Source organism: Diceros bicornis, chromosome 11 (genome assembly GCF_020826845.1).
Source record: "Diceros bicornis minor isolate mBicDic1 chromosome 11, mDicBic1.mat.cur, whole genome shotgun sequence".
NCBI lineage: Eukaryota > Metazoa > Chordata > Mammalia > Perissodactyla > Rhinocerotidae > Diceros > Diceros bicornis.
The window spans coordinates 52,057,734-52,083,949 of record NC_080750.1 but is presented as its reverse complement, the minus strand read 5'-3'; the positions used below and the strand labels follow the sequence as shown (position 1 = coordinate 52,083,949).

At 44.3% G+C, this 26,216-nt stretch overlaps 2 protein-coding genes across 2 annotated transcripts in view; both read left to right on the top strand.

Annotated features, from left to right (window-relative positions):
* TMEM192 (transmembrane protein 192) overlaps positions 1-24,327 on the top strand; it is a 118,156-nt gene extending 93,829 nt beyond the window's left edge. Inside the window, exon 7 of the mRNA XM_058550311.1 lies at positions 24,283-24,327. The gene's annotated coding sequence lies outside the window, so the exon portion shown is untranslated. The remainder of the gene's footprint in view (positions 1-24,282) is intronic.
* On the top strand, positions 11,891-13,454 carry LOC131411447 (tripartite motif-containing protein 75-like). The gene has a single exon (XM_058550308.1). It carries the CDS (start codon positions 12,016-12,018, stop codon positions 13,399-13,401), a length of 1,386 nt encoding a protein of 461 aa, XP_058406291.1. The 5' UTR covers positions 11,891-12,015; the 3' UTR covers positions 13,402-13,454.
* Positions 24,328-26,216: the final 1,889 nt, after the last annotated feature.

The following is a 26,216-nucleotide window of genomic DNA, read 5'->3' as shown; positions in this document are numbered from 1 at the left end:
GAACAGAATGATGGCGGGGAGGGACAGAAGGGCAATGAATGGGCCAGGCAGGAAAATCCAGCGGTGGTCCAGGTGAGAGCTGCTGCTGCCCTGATTGGGAGATGGACGGGGAAGTTGGAAGAGATGCATTAGGCAGAGAGGTCTTATACCTCCTGTGAGGTTGGGGAGAGAAGTCAGTAAACAGTGTGTTCACAGGTTCCTAAGACTACTCTCAGATTCAAGGGTATGCTAGAAGAACTCACAGAATTCAGGAAATCTGGTGTATTCTCCGTTATGGTTTATCACAGTGAAAGGATATAGATTAAAATGAGCAATGGAAAGGTACACAAGGAAGGGTCCAGGAGACCAGGCACAAGTTGTCTTCTTCCTAAAATACGGAGAAAAAACGAAAGCTAAAGTAGCATATGTATAGAGTAATACTGTTATAAAAACATATACATATAAAAAGTATGAGGAAGGAAGAATTAATTTAAAAATAAGTGATGGCAGCTGTGTGGGATTATGGGCGATTTGGGGGTTTTGTTCTTTTACTTTGATAGTTCTCTGTATTGGTCACTTAAGGACAATATTGTTAAAACTCCTCCCCTGGGTGTGTGCTCTGTGCTGAACTAAGCCTTCCCTGGGCATTCTCATTTAGTTCTCACACAACTGTGAGGCAAGCACGTTAGTAGGAACCTATCCCCATGTTGCATATGGGGAGACTGCCTCGAGGGTCTAAGAAATGTTCTCAGAGAAGCACAGCTCCTAAGTCGATGAAGAGCAGGATTTTGAAAAAGATAATTAAATTTCTGAAAAACAAAAGTATTACTGGGTGTTAGTGTCACCTGAAATTCATATGCTCAAGCCCTTGCTCCCAATCTGATGGTATCAGTTGGTGGGGCCTTTGGGAGGAGCTTAGGGTTGGGTGGGATCATGAGGGTGGGGCCCCCACAATGGGATTAGTGCCCTCATAGGTGGAGGAAGAGACACCAGAGCTGCTTCTCTCTCCCAGCAAGAAGGCAGCCATCTGCACCCCAGGAAGAGGACTCTCACCAGAACCCAACAGTGCTGTCAGCCTCTGCTGGACTTCCCAGCCTCTAGAACTGTGAGAATAAATGCCTGTTATTTAAGCCTCGAGCTAAGGAAGACATTTGGCAAAAATTCCAGCATCAGGCTGAGCATCTAGTAGGTGCTCCCTGAAAGGTCACAGGTACTCAGTGATCTCCCCACTCTTTCCACCCATTCTTCCCTGTGGTGTAGCTATCATCTCTCTCACCCGGACTCCCGGTCCACAGCTAACAGAGGTTTGCCTATTAGAAAACGTATAGGGAGCTGGCCCAAGTACTAAGTAAACACCCTGTGTCAGGGGTCCCCAAGACCAGCCTCACGCTGGATGACTGTTAGAAGGACTCAAAGAAAAGGCATATAGTGCAGGCTCTGGCGAAGCTGGGCCCCCCAGCTGTCCTTTCCCAGTGGAGTCCTGCAGACACACTTACTACTCCCGGCACAGACGTGTGACAGCACACGCAGTGCTGCCAACCAGGGAGGCTCACAGGAGGCTTGGTGCCCATTGTTCTGGGGGTCAGTCGTTAGGCATGGAGCCCAGCATGACTGACGTAGGCTACTCAGGCTCCAGCCCCTCAGAGATCAACCTGATGCAGTGTGGCCCAAGAACTCAGCAATACAAACATACTTTCATCAGGCAGGATATTCCGAGGGCTCAGAGGTCATCTCCCAGGAAGCAGTGAAGGGCCAGTCCTTCTTTTGTTGTGTGTGTGCAGAAGATCAGCCCTGAGCTAACATCCAATGCCATTCTTCCTCTTTTTTCCCTTTTTTTTTTTTGCAGAGGAAGATAGGCCCTGGGCTAACATACATGCCCATCTTCCTTTACTTTATTTATTTATTTATTTATTTTTTTGTGAGGAAGATCAGCCCTGAGCTAACATCCATGCTAATCCTCCTCTTTTTGCTGAGGAAGACCGGCTCTGAGCTAATATCTATTGCCAATCCTCCTCCTTTTTTTTTCCCGAAAGCCCCAGTAGATAGTTGTATGTCATAGTTGCACATCCTTCTAGTTGCTGTATGTGGGACGCAGCCTCAGCATGGCTGGAGAAGCAGTGCGTCGTGCACGCCCGGGATCCGAACCCAGGCCGCCAGTAGCGGAGCGCACGCACTTAACCGCTAAGCCATGGGGCCGGCCCTCTTCCTTTACTTTATATGGGACGCCGCCACAGCATGGCTTGACAAGCAGTGCTTGGTGTGCGCCCGGGATCTGAACCTGCGAACCCCCGGCTGCCGAAGCAGAGCGCACGCACTTAACCACTGCACCGCTGGGCGAGGGCCAGTCTTTCTAATGACACATCTTTCTTTGGATCTGCAGGGACTGAGCAACTCAAGGCCTCTGAGTAAACCCTTAGTGCACACCTCCCCAGCGGGTCTGAGGAAAAGCTTCCTAATCAAACTCAGTACTATTTATGGAACAGGATGCATGAGTATCAAAACCAAGTGATATAATGAAAGACAACATACAGCTTCATCTCAGGTGAGGGTTTGCCCGAAATAAGTTTTTCACCAAATTTATGAAAAACAAAAAAGTTTTGGAGCTGGTTGGTTTCCGACTTGCAGAAAAGGCCCTGTCAGATCTGTAGGAAGAAGACCCTGTGACAGGCACCAGTGTCCACCTGGCCCCACTATTCCTGCCACAGGTGTGATCTCTGTACCCTGAGATTTAGAATGTGCCAGGTTTCCCCAAGACTTTCATTGGGCCCACAAGACCCCTCATGGTCTGACCTTTGTCTGGCCCCAAACCCCTCCTAGGCTCCCTTCAGCTCAGTTCCTTCTTCACTTTCTCCAGGTTGACCTCCCTCTGGCCCCAGGGCATTTGAATAAGCTGACCTGGAGTCCAGCTCTGTCCCAGTCCTCAGTCTCCTTCCTTAGCTCCTTCTCTTCCTTCAGATAGCACACATCCCCCCTACCCTATAATCCTAGTTCAAAGTTCCACATCAGACCCCTCCCCTCTGTAAAAGTAATCACTGCGGTGATTCTTCTCTGAGGTCAAGCTCCTTCTTCCCAATAACTACCCATACAAGAGGACTGTATCCTTCTTTCTTATAATTGAACCCCTAAGCACCCAGCTCAGGGCCTGGCACCTAATGGGCACTCATTAAATATTTGTTGAATGAATAATATTAGAATCCTAGTCTTGAGTAAGCTACTTACCCTCTCCAGGCCGACTGCCTACATGAAGGAAGATGAAGTCCTTATAGGGCCAGAATAACAAGGATACTGGGGCTACGTGGCTCTAATCCCTGCAGCCCCCCTACCTATAGACAAACCATCTCTCACTGAGACATCCTGCAAGGGGAGTCTTTGGCTTCAGACCAGCACCTCTGGATGATTGTCACACACAGATATCAGTCACCTTCTTTTCTGACTCCTCAGGACAGGGTGGAATCTGGGTTTTTAGCAAACATTTCAAGTGATTTTGGACAAGGCTCTTTGAGGGGCCAGGAATCATAAGCAATGGCACGTGTTTTGAAATAAGCCTAATACAAGTTTGGATTCGCTGGCAAGTTCCCATCTGGGGCCAGACACGGAGTAGGTGCTCAGGACGCCATGGTGGCTCTTTCTAGGCTCCTGCACCACGTGGTCTCACGTCCCCACTTAGCTTAGAGGAGGTTTTTGGGGCCAGTCCTTAAGCCAGGGAAGGTGGGACTGTGAGGGCTCCACCCATCCAAGCCTGGCTTCCTCCTGAATGTGGGAGGGGCAGGGGGAGGAAGCAGAGGGCGTGGGAGGTCTTCTCCTGCACCTACAGTGAGCACTAAAGCAAGTGCCTTTGGCCTTGACCTAAGAACTTTAGAGTTGTCCTTGTAATAACCGGGTAGGACAGCTTCTGTTATTATTTGCATTTTTTAGACGAGCAAACAAGGAAACAGAAAGGTTGAGAAAAGCAAAAGGAGATGTCAGCCCAGAGCCTGCAGCTGGATTACCTGCTGGAAGATCTTCCTGACACAAGATTACAACTGAGGGTGCTCAGAAAACCAGCACTATCCCAAAGATGCAACCTGATTTCATAGAGAAATTTTTGAAAAATAATCTAAGTCCTTTTTATTCAATATATGTAAAATTTAATTCTAAGTTGATTTTTAGTTTGGAATATTGATAACTTCATGCTGGGTGATGGTTACATGTAGATTCATTATGCTAGTCTTTCTACTTTGAACAGATTTTTAAATTTCCATAATAAAATTTTTAAAAGATTTAACTGGGAAATAAAAGTTTTGTAGGTGAAAATATATAATTGAGTTCATGTGACTCTAGTATACTACAATACTGGAATCCTGTAGGAAATCATACTCTAGACATGTGGTATTCTTTAAGTAACCTGATAAACGATAAATCACTAAAATGAAGTGTATTATTACTGGTGAATACTGATAATCGCAGGCAAACAAAATACAGTTATTGACAAAGTATTGATACCTCGCATGTATCAATGTATTAATGTATCACATGGTACTGTAAAAGCAAATACCAATACTGTATTTAAGTGAAGACCAGTAACTAAAAATCAAGGACCAATATAAAATAAACTTAAATGAATTCCTATGCAGTATATACAGATAAAATGTACATATCAGTAAATTAGGCAGACACATACAAAGCAGTACTTCACATTTTACATGAATACACCCATACTTAAAGAAAAATGAAATGCATTCAAGTGGATGCTCAGTGGGAGTGGGGAGAATGGGAGTGAGGATCAACAAAGAGGGAGGATATTAAAACAATGAGTGTGGTCTTGTATGAAATCATGATAATGTGGTCTGAACTGAGGAGTAAGATTCAATTAACTGTTTCAAGATTCCGAATCCTGTTATAGTTGTCATTTCCTTCTATGTAATTCTCTCATTTAAAAACTACTGTGGGGCCCAGGCCTGTGGTATAGTGGTTAAGCTCAGCACGCTCTGCTTCTGCGGTCAGGGTTCACAGGTCTAGATCTCAGGCGCAGACCTACACCACTCATTAGCCAAGGTTTGGTGGTGACCCACGTACAAAGTAGAGGAAGATTAGCACAGATGTTAGCTCAGGGATAATCTTCCTCAGAAAAAAAACCAAAAAACAAAACTGCTGTGGTATGTCAAGCATTACAATGTAACCAGTCTGTCATTAGTGGCAACCATGCAACTCTTTCTATGGTATTTCTGTAGATCCTAGAGAGAGAATTACTGGGTCAAAAGTACTGAGAGTTTCTACTGAGAAATACTGACCGATTGCTGTATTAAAGGTGTGTGTCATGTTTCCTGGATCTATAGTAACTTTTTTACTGCATGCACATTTTACCTCCATTTTTATTTTTTTATTATTTATTTATTTATTTATTTTATGTGAGGAAGATCGGCCCTGAGCTAACATCCATGCCAATCCTCCTCTTTTTTGGCTGAGGAAGACCGGCCCTGGGCTAATATCTGTGCCTATCTTCCTCCACTTTATATGGGACGCTGCCACAGCATGGCCTGACAAGCCGTGGGTCAGTGTGTGCCCAGGATCCGGACCTGGGCCGCCAGCAGTGGAGCGCGTGCACTTAACTGCTATGCCACGGGGCCAGCCCCTACCTCCATTTTTAAAGAGTGTAAAAAGGAAAATGTGAACCCACAACATTTCCACTGATAAGGTATGATTTTTCTCACAATTCTTACCAATTGGATTTTAAGGGTCTTTTCAATTTTGGTTACTCTGATGGGGGTGACGTTATTTTGATTTCATTGTTTTTCCTGATAACCACTGTCAGTATTCATCCACTCATTAATTTGTGTTTCTTTTAGAAATTGTCTGGAGAGCCCTCTTTTTATATCTGTAACTTGTCTCCCTAGGTGGTATCACCCCTTCTTAGCACTATTTAAGACACTTTTGTGCTGATGGCTCAAACTTTGTCTCCAGCCTGTCCTGTTCTGGACCATTAGTCTTCTGTATGCAACATCTAATGGAGACATCCACTTGCTTTTCTGACTGGAATCTCCAGATTCATGGGTCCAAAACAGAAACCCTGTCACATGCTACAACACAGATGAACCTTGAGGATATTAAGCTAAGAAAAATAAACTAGTCATAGAAGAACAAATATTGATGATTCCACTCATATGAAGTATCTAAAGTAGTCAAAACCATAGAATCACAGAAACAGAAAGTAGAAGGTATTTACCAAGGGCTAAGGGGAGGAGGGTTGGGGAACTAGCGTTTAAGGACGTAGAACTTCAGTGTTGCAAGATGAAAAAGTACTAGAGATATGCTGTACAACAATGTGAATACATTTCATATACTAAACTGTACATTTAAAAATGTAAAAATGTATAGTTTAAGACAGTAAATTTGGGGCTGGCCCTGTGGCCTAGGGGTTAAGTGCACACACTCCGCTGCTGGCGCCCTGGGTTTGGATCCCGGGCGTGCACCGACACACCGCTTGTCAGGCCGTGCTGTGGCAGCATCCCACGTAAAGTGGAGGAAGATGGGCACAGATGTTAGCCCAGGGCCAGTCTTCCTCAGCAAAAAGAGGAGGATTGGCATGGATGTTAGCTCAGGGCTGATCTTCCTCACAAAAACAAAACAAAACAAAAGATGGTAAATTTAATCTTGTGTTTTTTACCATAATAAAAATAAATAAAAAGAAAAATTAAAAAACTAAATATACCTTGAAGTTTTATTTATTTATTTATTTTCCCCAAAGCCCCAGTAGATAGTTGTATGTCATAGATGCACATCCTTCTAGTTGCTGTATGTGGGATGCGGCCTCAGCATGGCCGGAGAAGCGGTGTGTCAGTGCGCGCCCGGGATCCGAACCCAGGCCACCAGCAATGGAGCGCACGCACTTAACCGTTAAGCCACGGGGCCGGCCCCTGAAGTTTTATTTAAATATACATTAATTCTTTTTTTTAAACCAGTAAACATTTATTGAACACCTCTATTGTCCTAATCTCTGGCATAAGGTTTTCATGTATTAATTCCAGTTTTCACAATTGAATTGTAAGATACTGTTAAAAGATAAACTGAGGCATATTAAAATTCATGAGTTTGAGGGCCGGCCCCGTGGCTTAGCGGTTAAGTGTGCGCGCTACGCTGCTGGCGGCCAGGGTTCGATCCTGGGCGCGCACTGATGCACTGCTTCTCCGGCCATGCTGAGGCCGCGTCCCACATACAGCAACTAGAAGGATGTGCAGCTATGACCTACAACTATCTACTGGGGCTTTGGGGGGGGAAAAAAAAAATTCATGAGTTTGAGAAAAAACCCATTTGAATTGTGCAGTGCCAAACTGAAAGTGGTTAGAAGCTCTCTCCCTTAATTCTTTGAGCACCTGTTTTCTCAAATATAAAAGTCATGTATTGTTTGATAAAGTCTAGCAGAATTATAATATTAACTTGGGGTGTAATCTTAAATAAAAAATCACAAAGTTAGTCCCCAATACAACCAAGGAACCCAGAAGTGTTTTGATGTCTGTGTGGAAGGACAGAAAGGGTGCTGGGGGAAGACAGAGGAGGGAGCCTATGACCCTGGATGAATTACCCCTCCCAGGACTCACTGTCCACTTCTTTATATGAAAAGTGATCGGCACCACCTCTCAGTGGTGAAGTGTAAATTCAATTTGATCTTTAGGTGAAGCACTTCACACAGTGCCCACAACATGGTTAATAACTATGCAAATGAGAGCTGTTCTCAGGGAACAAAGAGAGAGCCAAATACATTGTGGGAAACACTAATCTAGAAGAAGAGACAGCCTACAGGTTCTTCAGAAAACATCCATCCTATTTATATCTCCCATTCAGACTTTTCCTTCAATTTGGCAATATATTTTAAAACAGCATGAAGTATCTATGGTGAAACAGACCAAAATAAATGACAAATAGGCACTTGTACAACGGAACACATAGGTTACCCCTATCTGGAGATAAACAAAGAGGACTCCTCTACACAGTCTCCTGCTCATGCGCTCTTTTCTCATACACACATAGACTCTTCAGGAAGTTTCAACAAGAAGCCATCAACAGCAATTAACTCCAAACAGGCAGATAGAGATGGGGAATCACTGTGTGACTCCAATCTACAGTGTGAGGCTTTCTGTCACACACAGAATATCATTTGACTTTGTGAAAACCATTAACAGCAGAGAGTTGTAGAGTGCAGGCATTTGTCCTGACAGGAAAATCTTCATGCTCTCCTCTCAGGAGTTGGCCATCCTCATGAAGAGGAGTCCAGAACCCTTCTTTTATGGCTCATCTCTGGCCCCTCTGCACTGTTGCTTCCTGCTGGTAGGAAATGTTCGGTTACCCTTGTGTTCCAGGTTGCTAGTCAGAGTCATGCCTAGCGAGCACTCAATAAGTTTGTTGAATGAATATAGGAGTGAATGAGCTGTCAGTGAATAGGATGTCAGGTAGATGTTGTCCATATTAATGAAAACATGCTGACAGATATCAAGCCTGGAGGTGTAGACTGTCATTGGGTAACAGCTGAAACCATGTGCTGTGGAGGAGATTACCAAGGATAGCACAAAATGCCAGAATCACCAAGGAGGACTTATTTCAACTATATGCCCAGGTCCTCCAAAGCAAAATTAGGACACATTCCACCTAGGGAAGCCTGCTCCTACAGCTGCTTTGGCACTATCCAGGCATCAGCCCCTCCCTCTCTTCTCCAACATCCCTACAAAGCCCCCACCTCTAGAATGAGCAGGGAAAGGAGAGATGTTACTGGAAGCTTGTCTGCTGCACGTGAGCCTATGGAGTTTAAGAACTACACGATGAGTTTGTGAATCCAGAAAACAGAAGCAAGGACTTGATAGGAACCTCTTATCTCAAGTTTGTGTGTCTGATGTGCAGTAAGCCAATCACTGAGACATTGGTGCTTGGAGATGGAGAAAGGTTTATTCAAATTGACCAAAAGGAGAAGGCAGGAAGATAGGTTCTGCCTTAACAAGAGAAGAAAGCAGGGAGTTTTATAGAGCTAAAGGGCTTGGCGGGAGGAATTTCTGAGAAACAAAGGGGTAACTCCTGTTTCTCTCACTTGCAATAAGTCCCTGGCAATCTGACTTCTGGGTGTCAACAGCAGCTGGGGGTTGGTTATCTGGTGATTGTAACTTCCTTGAAGGCATTCTATTTCTTCTGTAAAATAAGCTCATACACCCTTGTGACCTTTGAGTCACCCCTCAGGTTAAACAAGAAAACAGCAAATTGACAAGATTAACTTTTTTTTTTATCTATGTCTGTTTTGGGAGCAAGGTTGAAAGGTAATCTTGTTGAATATTTACAGTAACTCTCAGGTACCCAGCTTCAGACTCACTCTGGAAACACCTCCTTTAAGGGATATGTGAAAGCAAAATAACCAATAACCATTCTATAGATAAGAGAAATAAGGTGAGTTTACTGGAGCCAGAGTGAGGATTATAACCCAGGAAGGCCTTTTCCAGAAAGGAAGAAAGCATTCTGGAGCAGCATGGTTTTCAGTACAGTCTTATATTTTTTTAAAACAAAGAGCGCACATTTAACACACCCAGGATACATTTTCAAAGTTTCAAAGAGGTATTTAGTTGCAAATTAGCAGGTCAATATGACCCTGATGTCAGGAAAGGGACTAATACGGGGCGTTACCAATAGGGCACAGGAAGGGAGGTATGCCTTCTTTTTCTTTTTTTTTTGGTGAGGAATAACAGCCTTGAGCTAATATCTGTTGCCAATCTTCCTCTTTTTGCTTGAGGAAGATTGGCGCTGAGCTAACATCTGTGCCAATCTTCCTCTCTCTCGTAAGTGGGACACCGCGACAGCATGTCTTGATGAGCAGTGTGTAGGTCGGCATCTGGGATTGGAACCTGTGAACCCTGGGCCAATGAAGCAGAGCATGGGAACTTAACCACTACGCCACCAGGCCACCCCGCCCCAAGGTACGCATTCTTTACTTTAATGGTTAAAGCAGATGTAAAATGTATATTTGGTAGGCCATAAGTGAGGCTTGAACCCAAATAGTACCCCATATACCTCAATATGTGAAAATCTCTTGACAGACAGAAGGAATTAAAACTGCCTGAGAAGGAGCAGGACAAGGCTATTTACCAAGTTGTGCATCTGCCTGCTTGAGAAAGTCAAGATGAGGTCTTTTCAAAGTATTCAATGGACCCAGAAATCAGATCACTAATTAAATTGGAGGAATTTCAGTGGAGAAGTTGGAGGAGATAAAAACAAGAGACAGTGAGTCAAATCTTCCACCCCACCCCCACCCTCCTAACCACACCCTTGTGCAGAAAATTCCATCAGAGAGGAAGATGGGAAATGTCATCAGGGGCCTTTCATTTCCCCAAGGCTGATTGCATCTGCAGTCTGTCCAATGAGATAAAGGAAGGGAAACACCCTACAGGATTATAAGGCTGAAAGGAGCCAGATTCAGAACTCAGCAGTACACGGAGAGGCTGTGTGTGCTGTGTTGCCTGTTCTGACACAGACCAAGCAAGATTTGACTGATCAGTGAGGAGAGGAGAAGCTCAGTTTGAACTGGTGCTGACGGAAGCACCATCCCTGCCTTGGGGATATAGGAGCAGCTCCCCACTGTGGGCAGACCCAGGACCCACATAGAGCCAGCATCTTTGTGTGCAGCTGGGACCACAGGTACAGGTAAGCCTAGACTCAGGGAAGGGACAGGAGTCTTTAGGGGGGCAGAGGGGTGGAGGAGGAACCGACTTCATGGCCATGACCCTGCCAAGGCACCTCACCCCCAGTCCAGGAGGGCAGAAGAGAAACAGACCTAACCAGGGTGTCCTGGGAGGCTGCTCTGACGAAGTGTTGATTACATTCATTTTGAAGACATCTTCTGGCCAGGAGAGTGGTTAATGTAGGTGGGTTCAGAGGAGGATGCAGTGCTTGGGGGTAAGAGGGGCGAGTTCCAGCTGTGGTTGTAGACAGTGACCTCATAATATTAGTTGATAGAATCCTTATGCCTGGCCTCACTCTTGCCACAAACTGAATTCTTGATTTGGGAGATTTATGTGGGGTTGGAGGAGTGGGGACCAGGAAGGAGATGGAGTTGGAGTGGAAGGAGCATGAGGACAGTTTATGTCAACTGTGAAGAGAAAGAGGGGAGAATCAAGGATCTCAGAGCTTTGAAATGAAGGGAAAGTGAAAGAAGCTGGGTTGGCTGGAATGGGGGCAGCAATACATTGACAATAATGGTTAGCGTTTTAAAAATGTTTTTTATTAGACAAATCTTAAACATATAAAATAGTAGGGAAAATATTACAATAAACTCTATGCAGACATCTATAAACTTACAATAAACTCTATGCAGACATCTATAAACTTATGTCCCCAATTCATCTGCCCCTCAATATTATGAAGCAAATCCCAACCACATGTTAGTTTATGTGTAAATAAACTAGACTAGACTATAGTGTCTAATGGCGGGAGCCTCTTTTTAATAAGAGGTCATAATATTGTTAATAATCAAGAAGTTTTTTATATAATGAGAGTTCCACTATTCCAATTGACTTATTGGTATTTTTTTGCCTTAGAAATACATGTATTTGGAGAAAAATAACTTAGGTAAATCTTTGTCCCTGATATACATGGCCTTCATTACTTTAATATATATTTTACTGTTTTTTCTTTGCTGTTTTATATTGAAGAAATCTGGTCAATTGTCCAGTTGAGTGTCGACATCTGGAATTCCCTACATGGTCATTAATTTCCATCACTTCTTGAAGTTGCGGCTCTTTGCTGACAAAGAGGACTAATAAGCCAAGATGAATTGGAATAAAGGTGATCCAGAGCCAGGGGATCAGTGACTGCCTGGGCCATATCTCCTCCTGGCAGCTGCTTCTAGAGTTGAAGGGAAGGAAGCAGAAACAGGCTTGTGGGGTTATAGCTGCCTGGGATCCTGGGAAGACTCCAGGCTGTCTTCAGGAGGGTGACTGCTGACAACACGTCGGCTTCTCACCTTTCCTAGTTCCTTGAGGATCATATTTACTGAAGAGAATCTCCTCAGACAGACATCCTCCCTGCACAATGGCCTTTGCAGCCTCCCTGGCTGACCTCCAAGCAGAGGCCAGCTGCCCCGTCTGCCTGGATTACCTGAGAGACCCAGTGACCATTCACTGTGGGCACAACTTCTGTCTCTTCTGCATCCACCAGTGCTGGGAAGACCTACAGGACATCTTCCCCTGTCCCGTCTGCCTCCACCACTGCCCTGACAGGAGCTTCAAGAAGAACCCCCAGTTATGTCACCTGACTGACATTGTTAAGCAGCTTCCCACCACGAGCAGCAAGAGGAAAGGGCAGGAAGAGAAACCCCTGTGTGAGAAGCACAATCAGGTTCTGGCCCTGTTCTGTGAGGAGGACCTGGAGCTGTTGTGTCCCCAGTGCAGGGTCTCCTCTGACCACCGGGATCACCCCCTGACGCCCACTGAACAAGCTGCAGCTAGTCACAGGAGGAAGCTCAGAAGCTACATCAAGCCCCTGAGGAAGCAGATTGAAGACGCTGAATTGGGGCGTGAAATCCAAGTTTCAAAATCTCTCACTGAAGTTCAGTGGAAGATGAAAAAATGGAGGAGAGAGTTACGCTCTGAATTTGAAGAACTTAACGATTTCCTGAGAAAGGAGCAAGTTGCAATTCATGGCAGGCTGCTTATGCAAGAGAAGGATGTTGAAGAAAAACTAACCCAATACATAAGCCAAATTTCAAACCACATGTCCAGGCTACAAAATCTGTTAAGTGAAATAACAGAGAAATGTTCCCAAGGAGACCTGGAGTTCCTGATAGGCATTGAAAGTATCCACAACAGGTATGAACACCTAAAATGCCCAGCCGTCTTTTCATATGAATTAAGGAAAGAGAGTTGCAATTTCCCTCCACATTATTTTGGCCTGCAAAACATGATGAGCACGTTTCAGGTAGATTTGACGTTAGATCCTGAAACTGCCCATCCCAATCTTATTATCTCAAAAGATAGAAAAAGTGTGATATATAGAACAACAGAAGCAAACTGTCTTGACCACCATGAAGCATTTACTTATTACCCAGCTGTCCTGAGTTGTGAGGGATTTGATGCCGGCAGGCATTTCTGGCAGGTAGAATTAAGAGGCACAGGTGAATGGTCCTTGGGTGTGTGTAAAAATTTCCGCAACAACGCTCTCATTCCACCACGCCCAAAGGATGGATGGGGGCAATTTCAGCGGTGCACTAGGACGTGGGGTACAGGGCACACAGGGCAAGCCATGCGGATAGGTGTCTTTCTGGATTATGAGTTGGGAGAAGTTTCATATTATAATTGGAATAGCAGGTCATATTTGTATACACTCACTGATACATTTACAGGAAAACTTATGCCTTATTTCTCTATTGGGCCTTCTTCAAAATCTCTTACAATCAGTATGGTCCTAGACGAACGATGAACTACCTGAAGGACCTTTCTGCATGTGGTTCTATTTTCTTCCTGTGTTCTTGGAGGGTGCTGTAATAAAGATTTTGAGTCCATTTTTGATGCTTGACTGCGGAACACTTTTAGGACTCATCATTCTCTCGTCCCCTTTTCCTCACACCTGGCAAAGCTGATGAGAAAGCGTGGGTGCTCCATCCTCTGGTGCAGGTGGGAAGGTCAAACCCAGCAAGCCCCTAGGAGTGCCAGAAGCCTCACAGCAGCCCCACCCAGCAACCAGCACAAACACCTCAAGCTAGTCTCCCTTCCCTGGGCCCTCAAGTCATTTTGGCCCCACTCTGAGAGCCATAAAACTCATTATTTGAGTGATAAACCTTTTCATATCCTTCTGGAGTGTGTGGCATCATCAGTTTCGACATTTGTATCAAATTTGGGATGGGGTCCACCCTGGCTAGGCAAGCTGGTCCCGACAACTGGCATTGTGCAGAGGATTATTCAGTGTGCAGCACCAGCACCAGGGCCTTCTCCTCTGGCTGTGGCTTGTAATGGCTCTGCTGTCCAACGCCAGCGTGCACCTTCAGCTGTGCTGCCTTGTGCTGCATTTGCGGAGCTCTGCTGAGGCTCTGTTCTAGATGTAATTGTCCTACGTCAGAGGCTTTCATCATTATTGGCCTTCAGGGATAAAAGTATGGATGGAGCTCCTCCTGAATGTGGTTCTGGGTCATGTGTCTCAGTCCAGACCTCCCTATATGTCTTAGAATGAATTGTGTGTCTTTCCTGGCATCAGCTGTGACTGATGTAGTTTTAGGAGCAAGACTCTGTGACCGATTGGTTGTGTGCCTCAATTGGATATGGGCTCCTGTTCTATAGAGCACTCGGGAAAGACTCTACCTGTGAGATATCCTGCCCCACTGAGAAGTCACTCGTGTGGAGCAAGAGCAGTCACTCTGTAAATAACCAGCATTATATGAAGATTTGAAGTCCAAACTCCTAAAGCAGACAGCTCACTAGGACCCTCCAAGATGCCTTTGCTACTTCCGCTGCATCCGCCTATGCCTCTGTCACAACAAAGATCCTGATTCTCAAGGTTACAGGGCAAAACACCCAAGGCCCCCTGTGGCACACTGAAGGTGTTAATTCACACCAGACTTAAGCCCCAGGTCCTTCAAATTTGGAAACCAGCCATGGCCATAGAGGGGGCCCTAACCTTGATCACACTGATGTGAGGTTCTCTGGAGTGAGAAACTTACATATATGAGCTGGGAAGAGAAGATCAGCCCCTGAACTGTATCCAGTGGCCAAAGAAAGAAGACAGAAAAATAGAAAAGAAGGAAGGAAGGAGGAGTAGGAGGAAGGAAGGAAGGGAAAAAAACACAAAAAAAGAAAGAGGGAGCTGGATTCATGGGGAGGAAAGAAAAAACTGGAACAGAGGTCCCTAATTAGACCCAATTGGAAATTCCTAATGCACTAAAAGAATTTGTACAACAAAAAACATGAATAGGCTTTTGTTCCTCTACAATCTAGATGCAGTTTTAACCTCAGCATCTGCTTAAACACATCCTTTGTTAAATCTTCATGACCACCATCAGCGCTGGTCCTCAAATCAGCTATACCTGGGGATCTCATTAATTTAATCAAGGCATCCCTTATAATCTTAGCGATGCTGCCAAACATGAAACAGAGTCAAAGATATATGCCTCATCTTAACCATCAGAACTTGCCTAAATTCCCATGAGCATAATATACATTGCCCTAAAATATTCCAGAGAATGCCCAGTTACTCTGACCTAATGTGTAATACATTAAAATTAAATGAAATCTTTGGCATTTACAAATTGGCTTCACAAATCAGACCCTGTGGGTGCTGCCACCCTCATTAAAACAGATAATATGGCTAAATGTTGATTAAACAGGGCACTCAAGAATTAAAATTCATTATGCAAGATCTATTTATACTAGGGGTGATTATCCCTAGTGCTTCTCTCTTTAACTCCAACTTGGCCTATTCTTAAGCTTGATCATAATCCTTGAAAGAATGAATGATATCTCACAGTGAATTACCACAAGCTTAATACTGTGGTCCTGCCCAATGTTATTGCAACTACTGCTTCTATCCCATTGGCAACTGGTAAATATCTGGCTACTATATATTTGGCTAATACGTTCTGTTCAGGGCTTATTTTAACAGCTTTTCCTGGGCATAGTTTGCCTTCACCTCCAAAGGGATACCATGCATGTACACACGGCAATCATGGGATCCTCAACAGCCTCGTCTTGGCACACAATTTTTGCAGGTAAGGGCTTAACTGCATCCAACTTTCTCCAGGAACACATGTATGATGTACATTGATGACATCCTCCTCCATGGAGATCCATCTGAAACACTCATTCAGGACCCAAAAGGACCCAAAAGGAGTTTGCACCAAGGTAAAGGGCCATTGCCCTACAAAGAGTGAAAGGCCCTAGTACCTTGTTGAAAATCTTTTAAATCACCTGGAAAACTGAGGACAACTCCATCCTGGACACTGTCAAGAAATACCTACAGACCCTCTCAACACCTCCAACATGAAAACAAGCTACAAAGGGGTTCCTGAAACCAATTCCAACATGTGTGTGTAGGCTTCCCCACAACAACAAGCAGTTCTTGGATGCCAGCAGGGTGTCCAAGAATTCAACTCAAATCTGACACTAACTACCCAGAGATAGGATCAGATTTCACAGGTAAAGGGCTCAGTCCCACAAGACCCATGCCCACTTCAGACACCAAGACACCACCTCAAGTCCCAGTTTGTGACTTGTACATCTGACTGCCTGGTTATAAATCGGAGGTTCCCATGACCTCCTCCTCAGGTTCGATTATTTTGCTGGATTGGCTCACGTAACCAGGGAAAGACTTACTTATGTTTACCAGTTTATTAAAGGATATGATAAAGGATACAGATGATCATCCAGATGGAAGAGATGCATAGAGAAAGGTATGAGGGAAGGGACATGGAGCTTCCACGCCCTCTCTGGGCATGCCACTCTCCCAATACTCCATCTGTTCACCAATCCAGAAAGCTCTCCATGAGAGGGGCTGATGAGTTGTCCTTTTTGGGTTTTCATTATATAGTCATGTGTGACTAAGTCTTTGGCCATTGACAACTGATTCAACCTCAGGCCCCCCCCCCCCCCCCTCCCTGTAAATCAGGGAGTAGGACTGAAAGTTCCAATCCTCTGATCACATGGCTGGTTCTCCTGGCAACCAGCTCCCGGCCTTGGGTGGGGTCCAACAAACACCATCATTAACATAACAAAACATTCCAAGGTTTTTGGGATCTGTGAGCCAGAAACTGGACAAAGGCCACATATATATGATAAATATACCTGGTCATTCTCATCTGAATGACCAGGTATATATTTCTTATAGATCACAGTATTGCACAAGTGCACCATCTTTTAGACTTTTCTGGGTTTGGAGGCAACATATTCCTCATTTATAAATTTTGCTTAAGGCCATTTATGCTGTTTCCTACAAATCAGCCCACCTTTAATGACGTCCCCTCCAAGAAAAGGCTTTGATATTTATCTACTTTGAAATACATTAGACACTCCTGCTGGTGCCCCCAGAGAGATCTTCACGGTAGAGGCTGCAGCCACTTCCTCTCATGCTTCCTAGGGACTCTGGACCACCATATGGCCATACGTTGCCCCTGGGTTCCTGATGCAAAACACCAACCTTCTTAGCTCTATGCCGTTGCCATTGCTAGCCACACACCAGGATCTCTTAGAAACAAAGGCTCTCAAAATCCTGAGTTTTTAAGTCTCCACACTCATTTTCCCTATATGCCTTGCATTGTGGGCGCAGCAACCCACGAGGCTGGCACAGCTTGAGGACTCCTTGCTACAGGATGAAGCCAAACTTGGTCCATCTGGCACATGCTCCCTGAAGGAGGACGTGGCCTTCCCTATCTTCAATCCCTTGCCACACGCCATGGTACTAAGGGAGGTCACCCCTACCCAACTCCTTGGCTACCTGGGGAGCCATTTGAGGTCATGTGAGTGAATAGCAATGGAAGTTCCTACACTGTATGGATGGAGTAACTAACCACTGCCGCGTGTGATGAGCTCAGTGGAGACTTGCTGCTTTTCATTCCTTTACCAGGACAGTCCTGATAAACGATGGGCCCCAAGGGTCAGTATCCAAGGGCTGAAGTTCAGGCAGTCATCCTAGCACTGGGAGCCCTGACCATGAAACAGCCCAATATGCCTGTGTTTACAGACTCGGGGGTCACTGCCTACAGTTGCCCCCTTCAGGGTCAAGAACTCCAGCCTCAGAGACACCCGAAATACTAGCCAAGGGCACACACATCTCTACGTCTACTAAGGCCAGAATACAAGGCCTCACCAGGATATTCCTCATCCCCATTGGAGTTCCACCAGAAATTCCTGATGGTGACTGAGGACTCATTTCAATTTTCAGAATACACAACAGAGGGCTCTTGAACAAGGCATTCAGTGGAACGTTCACCTCCCTACTGGACTAGAGCTGCAGCCTCATACGAAACACAATGGCTTACTCAACCCAGTTCAAATTCAATGAAATAGAACATGGCACATCAAATCCTCAGTCAAACATCAGAGGTGAAGAAAGAGTCTGACTCTATTTCTCAAGTGTTTGCCTGCTGACAGCTTTGGATCCTCACTCCTCCTTCTCTCCCTTTGGCCCCACATCTGGGCAGTCTGAGAAGAAAGCCCAGGAGCTCCCTCTTTTGGTGCTGGCAGGAGATTCAAACCATGCAAGTCCCATCCTGGTAGGAGACCTCACCCTGGCCCCACACCCCAACCACAATGTTCTCTGAAGCCATTTGCAGACCATATGCAAGCCTGCCCTGCTCTACTGCAACAGCCCAGCTGTGCAAGTCATAAACCCCTTCCTATCTTCTTAGTTTGTGTTTGGCATCATCAGTCTCGAAATCTGAACAAATTTTGAATGGAGGTCGATTATTCCCACGTGCAGTGGTCACACCAATACTTACAATATTGTCCAATCCCAGTTTAATTCTTCGGATGTTCTGATCCCAGGAACCATGCTGTATCTGTTTTTTTGCGTGTGTGAGGAAGATCAGCCCTGAGCTAACATCCATGCCAATCTTCCTCTTTTTGCTGAGGAAGACTGGCCCTGGGCTAACATCCATGCCCATCTTCCTCCACTTTATATGGGACGCCGCCACAGCATGGCCTGACAAGTGGTGCATCGGTGAGCACTCGGGATCCGAACCCCAGGCCACCACAGTGGAGCGCACGCACTTAACCGCTTCGCCACTGGGCTGGCCCCAGTAACACTTTAAAAAAAAACAGTGTCATGGGTAGAATAATCAGGTTTCTGTGTTTTAGGATAGAGTCACTAGCTGTAGTTTTTGTTTCACAGTACAGATGAAAGAAATGATCAGCACTCAAAATAATAATAGCTAATACATAATTTGCTCTTACCAATTGCCAGGCACTTTCTAAATACTTGTGTGTTATTAACTCGCTAGTCTTCACTGTATTAATATCACAGCCACGGGGCCCAGCCAGTGGCGTAGCTGTTAAATGCATGCGCTCCACTGCTGGCGGCCCAGGTTCGGATCCCAGGTGCGCACCGATGCACTGCTTGTCAGGCCATACTGTGGCGGCATCCCACACAAAGTGGAGGAAGATGGGCACGGATGTTAGCTCAGGGCCAGTCTTCTTCGGCAAAAAGAGGAGGATTGGCATGGATGTTAGCTCAGGGCTGATCTTCCTCACCCAAAAAAAAAAAAAAATTGCAGCCATCCTACACCAAGCCCTGAGTTCAATTACCTTTTAAGTGGTAGATTCAAACCTTGATCTGGTTAAGAGCTTTAGTCTTTATCCATTAAGTTATGTAGCTTTTTGATTATCAACCAGAAAAATGGTGTTTCTGTGTGTTTATAATATGTAATGTCTGGACACTAAGATGTAATATGTAATGTCTGGGCACTAACAAAGAGACTCATCTGTAACATATTTTTTTTTTCTGGTTACTGGATCAGCAAAGGCCCTTTGGCAAATGAAGACTCATCACAAAGGGTCATGTGCCTGACTCTCTGCCAACTGTCAAAATCCCTTGTGGGATTTCATCTACTCCACTGGCTTTACTTAACTATGGATTGAAGACTACCACTCTCTACCTCTAGCTGAGACCTCTCCTGTAAATGTCACGATTTCCTACGGCACACTGAACGTCTCTACTTGGATCTCTCAATGGCGCCAACAGCCCAATATGACCAATATTTAACTTCACTTTCTCCCCATACCTACTCTTCTGCAATGTTTCCTGCCCATTGTTCCTCTAACTTCCTGACAAAGAAAGTGACAAGAATTTTATCCTGTGTCCCTGAAGCCTTGCCCTTCAGGAAGGCTAAACTATTTACCCCAACCAGGTTACACACGGAGGAAGGAAGTAGTAAGTCTGGACTCCAACCCATGTAACATCTGTTTGTATCCAAATACCTTGCTTTTTCTACAACCCAGTCTGCCAGTTTGGGGTGCCCAGGGTGTGCCATGGGAGGAGAAAAGAGAGAATGGAGCCTGGACAGACATGTGGCCATTGTGTATGGGAGGGACAAGATGCAGTTAACATGACAGAGAAGAGGGACTTGCGGGCATGGAGAGAGGCAGGGGCAGGCACAGAACGTCTTCTCACTTACAGAGATGAACAGGGCCTGCTAGGCAGCTTCTCAGGTCTAAGTTTACAGTCTAGCTGCCTGAGGACATCTTCAGATTCTCTCTGCCTGTTGGTAGCTGTAGCTTTATTTTCCCCCAGGGGTCAAAGATCTTCTCTCTCAAAGGAAACTGGTCTTCAGTGCTCTGGGCTGTTTCTTGGGGCATCATTTCATTGGTGCCTTCTCTCAACATTTACTGTACAAGATACTATGCTAACTAAGACTCTGGTCAAATGGAGTTGGATAAATTCAGTCTCTGGTTTTACTGAGTTTCTAGTCAATGAGACAGCTTATAATCTAGTCACAGGATAGGCACTCCCTGTGCCATTTCACCAGGTGTGCTGTGTGTTATGATGTCATGGGACAGTAGACTGGGGAGCAGGTGACCTCTCGTAGCCTGAAGGGGCCAGGGAAGACCTTCCTGGGGAAAGGAATCAGGTCAAGGGAAGGCCTCACTGCAAGCAGTGATTATCTGGGCAAAGGAGACAGGACAGTCAGTTCCAGACAAAGTGAGTAATTTAAGAGAGTTCTGATGCAGTAAGGAACTACGGGGTGGCTGGAATGGAAAAAACATGTGGAGCTTATTAAGAGGGTTGGGCACAGAGGGAAGTGGCTTAGATGGGGCAGGTAGGCCAGGTAAGGGTCAGATGCTTCCAGTCTTTTAGGCAAAGGAGCACCAACTAGAGTCAGGCAAGCCAGAGAAGGGGTTCCCAGGTGTCCCTGAGGACGGTGTAGCAGATGCAGGGGCAGAGTGTGGAGGACAGACAACAGGATGAGCTGATGGATTGGCTATGGGAGTTAAAGAATAAGAGAAATCAGAGATGCTTTTTAGGTTTTGTCCTTAGCTATTACTAAGAGAAACGAGTTTCCTTTGAATGAAATAGAGAAGACTAGGGGAAGAGAGAGTTCCTGAGAAAGGAAGATCTGGGCTGGGCTGGGATATTTGTTATTTTGGAGATGCCTACTCATAGTGTAAGCAGTAAAGAGTTGAGTAAAGGACATTCCTTACTTCCTTATCCTCACCTCCAGCCGGCTGTTTACTGACAGGCAGGCTGAGGCTCAGGGAGGTGAAGGAGCTTTCCCAAGGCACCAGATGATAAAGGAGAGTCAGGAATCTAACCAGGTTTTGTTCATTCACAAATATTTACTGAGGACTAACTGTATGCCAGGAACTAAGCTGCATGCCTGGGAATACAATGATTAAATTTCATTTTCCTACTTTTTATCTTGAAAATTTTAAAGCATACAGAAATGTTGAAAGAATAGTATATGAACACCCTTCCAGCTATATTTAACAATTCAACAATTATCTGCCACAATTTGCTTTATTTCTGTGTGTTTACATATATCTTTCCCCTCCCCTACTCCTCTTCTCTTATTGTCTGAAACATTTGTAAGCAAATTGTAAATATCATTTCACCCCTTAATGCTTAAGCATAAATCTCCTAAGAATATTATCCTACTTAATGATGTACTTATAAACACAAAAATTAATAATAATTTCACTATTACTATGTGTTCAATTTTGAAGTATCTCCAATAGTCTCCCCAATATGCTTACACCTCTTTCCCATCCTTGATCCAACAGGTTAATGCGTTGCACTGGGGTTTTATGTTTCTGTGGTCTCTTTGAATCTGGAACAATTCTTCTGTCCTTTGGATCTTTTCAAGACACATTCACTTTTTGAAAACTCCAGCCCAATTGCCTTTTAGGCTGTACCACATTCTTGATTTGACTGATTATTTCCTCATGGTATTCTTTAACTAGTTCCTCTATCCCCTGTATTTCCTGTAAACTGAAAACTAGGTTTAGAGGCTTGATTCCAGTTAAGCATATTTGCAAAAAATACACCATAGATGATGCTGTGGACTTGTTAAAGTTCTGTATACCTTTTGGATGTGTGTGTGAACTGTGTTGTTATCTTTGCATGCTTTTCTACTGGGGTTTCGATGATTTTCTTCTCAATGTAGTCTAAGGTCAGTGTATATCCCATTACTAAACTGCATAAAGGAGTTGACGCTGACCTACTGATCTCTGAGGTCACTGCCAATGAATTACAAAGGCAAAAGATGGGTGAAAAAGCAACTCCCACCAACGAAGGAGAGACATTTAGTGGCCTAATGTTTATCAGTGGGTGAATGCTAAAAAAAATAGTGGCATGGGGCCGGCCCCGCGGCATAGTGGTTAAGTGCATGCACTCCACTGCTGGCGGCCCGGGGTTCAGGTCCTGGGCACGCATCGATGCACCCCTTGGTCAGGCCATGCTGTGGTAGCGTCCCATATAAAGTGGAGGAAGATGGGCACGGATGTTAGCCCAGGGCCAGTCTTCCTCAGCAAAAAGAGGAGGATTGGCATGGGTGTTAGCTCAGGGATGATCTTCCTCACCAAAAAAAAAAAATAGTGGTATATCTATGCAATGGGATGCTACTCAGCAATAAAAGGAATGAACAGGTGACCCACGAAACATTATTCTGAACAAAAGACACTGGAAATAAGAGAGCATATACTGTAGGATTTCATTTCTGAGTGTTCCATTGATAGGCTGTCAATGTTTGGATGAGTAGTAAAATAAAGTCATATGTAATTTTTTATGTATTTATTTATTTTTTTGTGAGGAAGACCAGCCCTGAGCTAACATCTGTTGCCAATCCTCCTCCTTTTTTTCCCCTTTTTCTCCCCAAAGCCCCAGTAGATAGCTGTATATCATAGTTGCACATTCTTCTATTTGCTGTATGTGGGACACCGCCTCAGCATGGCCGGACAAGCGGTGCATCAGTACGTGCCTGGGATCTGAACCCAGGCCGCCGGTAGTGGAGTGCGCACACTTAACCGCTAAGCCACAGGGCCGGCCCCCTTAACTATTACATATATATATATATATTTTTTTTAAATTTATTTTTTCCCCCAAAGCCCCAGTAGATAGTTGTATGTCATAGCTGCACATCCTTCTAGTTGCTGTATGTGGGATGCGGCGTCAGCATGGCCAGAGAAGCCGTGCGTCCGTGTGCGCCTAGGATCCGAACCCAGGCCGCCAGCAGCGGAGTGGTTGCACTTAACTGCTAAGCCACGGGGCCGGCCCCAACTATTATATTTTTGCATACATTTTTCTTGCCTTTATTTCAGGAAAATCATCGTCACTATCAAGATAGTCACAAAATTTGCCTTTTTTTTTTGGTGAAGATTGTCCCTGAGCTAACATCTGTGTCAATCTTCCTTTATTTTGTATGTGGCATGCCACCACAGTATGGCTTGATGAGTAGTGTGCAGGACCGCTCCCAGGATCCAAACCTGCGAACCCTGGGCTGCCGAAGCGGAGCGCAAGAACTTAACCACTATGCCACTGGGCCAGCCCCAATATTTGCCTTTTATTGACAGGAAAGCCCTTTATTTTTTTTATTTAATTTTAATTTTATTTATTTATTTTTTCCCCAAAGCCCCAGTAGATAGTTGTATGTCATAGCTGCACATCCTTCTAGTTGCTGTATGTGGGATGCGGCCTCAGCATGGCCGGAGAAGCGGTGTGTCGGTGCACGCCCGGGATCCGAACCTGGGCCGCCAGCAGCGGAGCACGTGCACTTAACCACTAAGCCATGGGGCCGGCCCCAGGAAAGCCCTTTAAACAAGTTTTCCTTAAGTGTTTGCTCTCAGAGCATTTTTGCTTTAAAAATTTCAAGTAATGGCTCTGCTAAAGTAGTAATAACTGGAATTGTCAATACAATTCTTAAGGCAATATTTAGATCTGGAATGAACTATGAAGTTTTATATCACATCAAACACTGTAATGGGGTTGCATATCATAAATTAATTTTATAAAGATAAAATATTTCACTATGATGACATAAATCACTATCATGTATGTCCCAATTCTCACCATCTCTTTAAGCAATACCTACATCTACATACTATTTAAGTTCTACTTCCTTCAAATAAACATTTTTTTCTCTAAATTATTCAAAATTATCTATTTATGTTATACGGCAAAATACTAATTATGTTTAGTATCCACATTTAAATCAAAATTATTTAAGTAAAGCTGAAAGTTTAATTTTTTGAAAATTTAATCTTAATTTAAAAAATTACCTGTTAATTTAAAATTACCTGTAATATGGTATTTGCCATGCCCATTTCATGAGGAAGGTATGGAAATCAATACAAATTCTTTTGCTAAAAAAAAAAAATTTATTAAAAGAATTTCACGGGGCCGGCCCCGTGGCTTGGCGGTTAAGTGCGCGCGCTCCGCTGCTGGCAGCCCGGGTTCGGATCCCGGGCGCTCACCGAGGCACCACTTCTCCGGCCATGCTGAGGCCGCGTCCCACATACAGCAACTAGAAGGATGTGCAGCTATGACATACAACTATCTACCGGGGCTTTGGAGGAATAAATAAATAAATAAAATTAAAAAAAAAAAAAAAAAGAATTTCACTATTGGTTCTTAAAATAAAATCTACCACAAATGTATATCTCCCTCAGGCTTTGATTGAAGAGGCAACGAAAGCTGAAAAAAATGAAGTTGATCTATGTAGGTGGATAAGAAAAAAATCCAGATATATTTAATAGCTAAAAGCAACATGCAGACTACTGCACAAACTTGTTCCCTTTTGTGTTAATACAAACTAAAAAGTGTGTCTTTGTATATTTATATATGCATAAGACATTTGTGGATGAATACAGAAGAAACAAGAACAGTAATGCTAGAGAGAAACAGGAGGGACTGGTGCTTTTCATATCTCCTTAGTTTGTTTTAATCTTAGTTTTGAGTTTCTGTCTATTTCATTACTGACATTTCTGAAGAGTACAGGTCTGTTACTTTGTAGAATGTCCTCCAAATAGGTTTGTCTGATGTATCCTCATTATTAGATTCAGGTCTGACTACCGGCAGGATTAGCAAAGAAGTGAGGTTAAATTTTTGAGGCATCATATCAGGAGGCACATGTTATTGGTTACCATCATTACTGGAAATGAAAACTGGGAACAGTTTGGCTAAGGTGGTGGCTGCCAGAGGATTCTCCACTGTAAAAAATACTATTATTCTTTTTAATTAATCTTGACAAAGTTTTCATTAAACATAGGGATAGGGCTGGCCCCCTGGTTTAGCGGTTAAGTGCGCGCGCTCCACTGCTGGCGGCCGGGGTTCGGATCCTGGGCGTGCACCGACGCACTGCTTCTCCGGTCATGCTGAGGCCAAGTCCCACATACAGCAACTAGAAGGATGTGCAACTATGACATACAACTATCTACAGGGGCTTTGGGGGAAAAAAATAAATAAATAAAATTATAAACACAGGGATAGACTAAGGACTTTTTTCATTGATGCGAGAACTCCAAACTTTTATCTCCCATGCATTTCCTCTGGAAGCTGCTGAAGAAAATAATCCACCAGAACAAAGGACTGATCTCCAAAGGAAAAGCACCTTAAAGCAGACACCAAGCGAATCCTCAGAATGACGTCTGGGCGGCAGCTCACACAGCAATTCTCAGGTCAGAGCAGGTCAGAGCCTCCTCAAGAGGATTCCACAAAATCAAAGTGATAGAAGGCCAGGTGTGTTTCTATGAGTTGAGGGGGCATTTAGATAATTTTGGATATAGTTTGGGAATAAAATAAGCACAAGGAAGTAGAGAACAAAGAAAATAAATACATGAGACAGTGATCAACTAGGAGAAAATACTATGTGCACAGAGGAAATGTAATCAGTGCATCTTACATGACGCAGATTTGAATAGTGTTGAAGTAACTTATCTACTGACTTATGCGTCGCCCCACCCCAGTTCCTGTATTGAAACCTTAGCCCCTAGTACCTCAGAATGTGACTATATTTGGAGAGAGGGCCTTGAAAGACATAATTCAGGTAAAATAGGGTCATGAGTGTGGTACCTAATCAAGTACAACTGGTGTCCTTATAAGTAGAGGAAGAGACACTAAGGATGAGGGTAGACACAGAAAAGGCCATATGTGGGCACAGTCAGAAAGTGGCCGTCTGCAAACCAAGGAGAGTCCTCAGGAGAAACCACACCTGTGGACGCCTTGGTCTTGGACTTCCAGCCTCCAGAAAAGGGAGAAAATAAATTGCTATTTAAGCCATCCAGTCTGTGGTATTTTGTTATGTCAGCCCCAGCAAACTAATA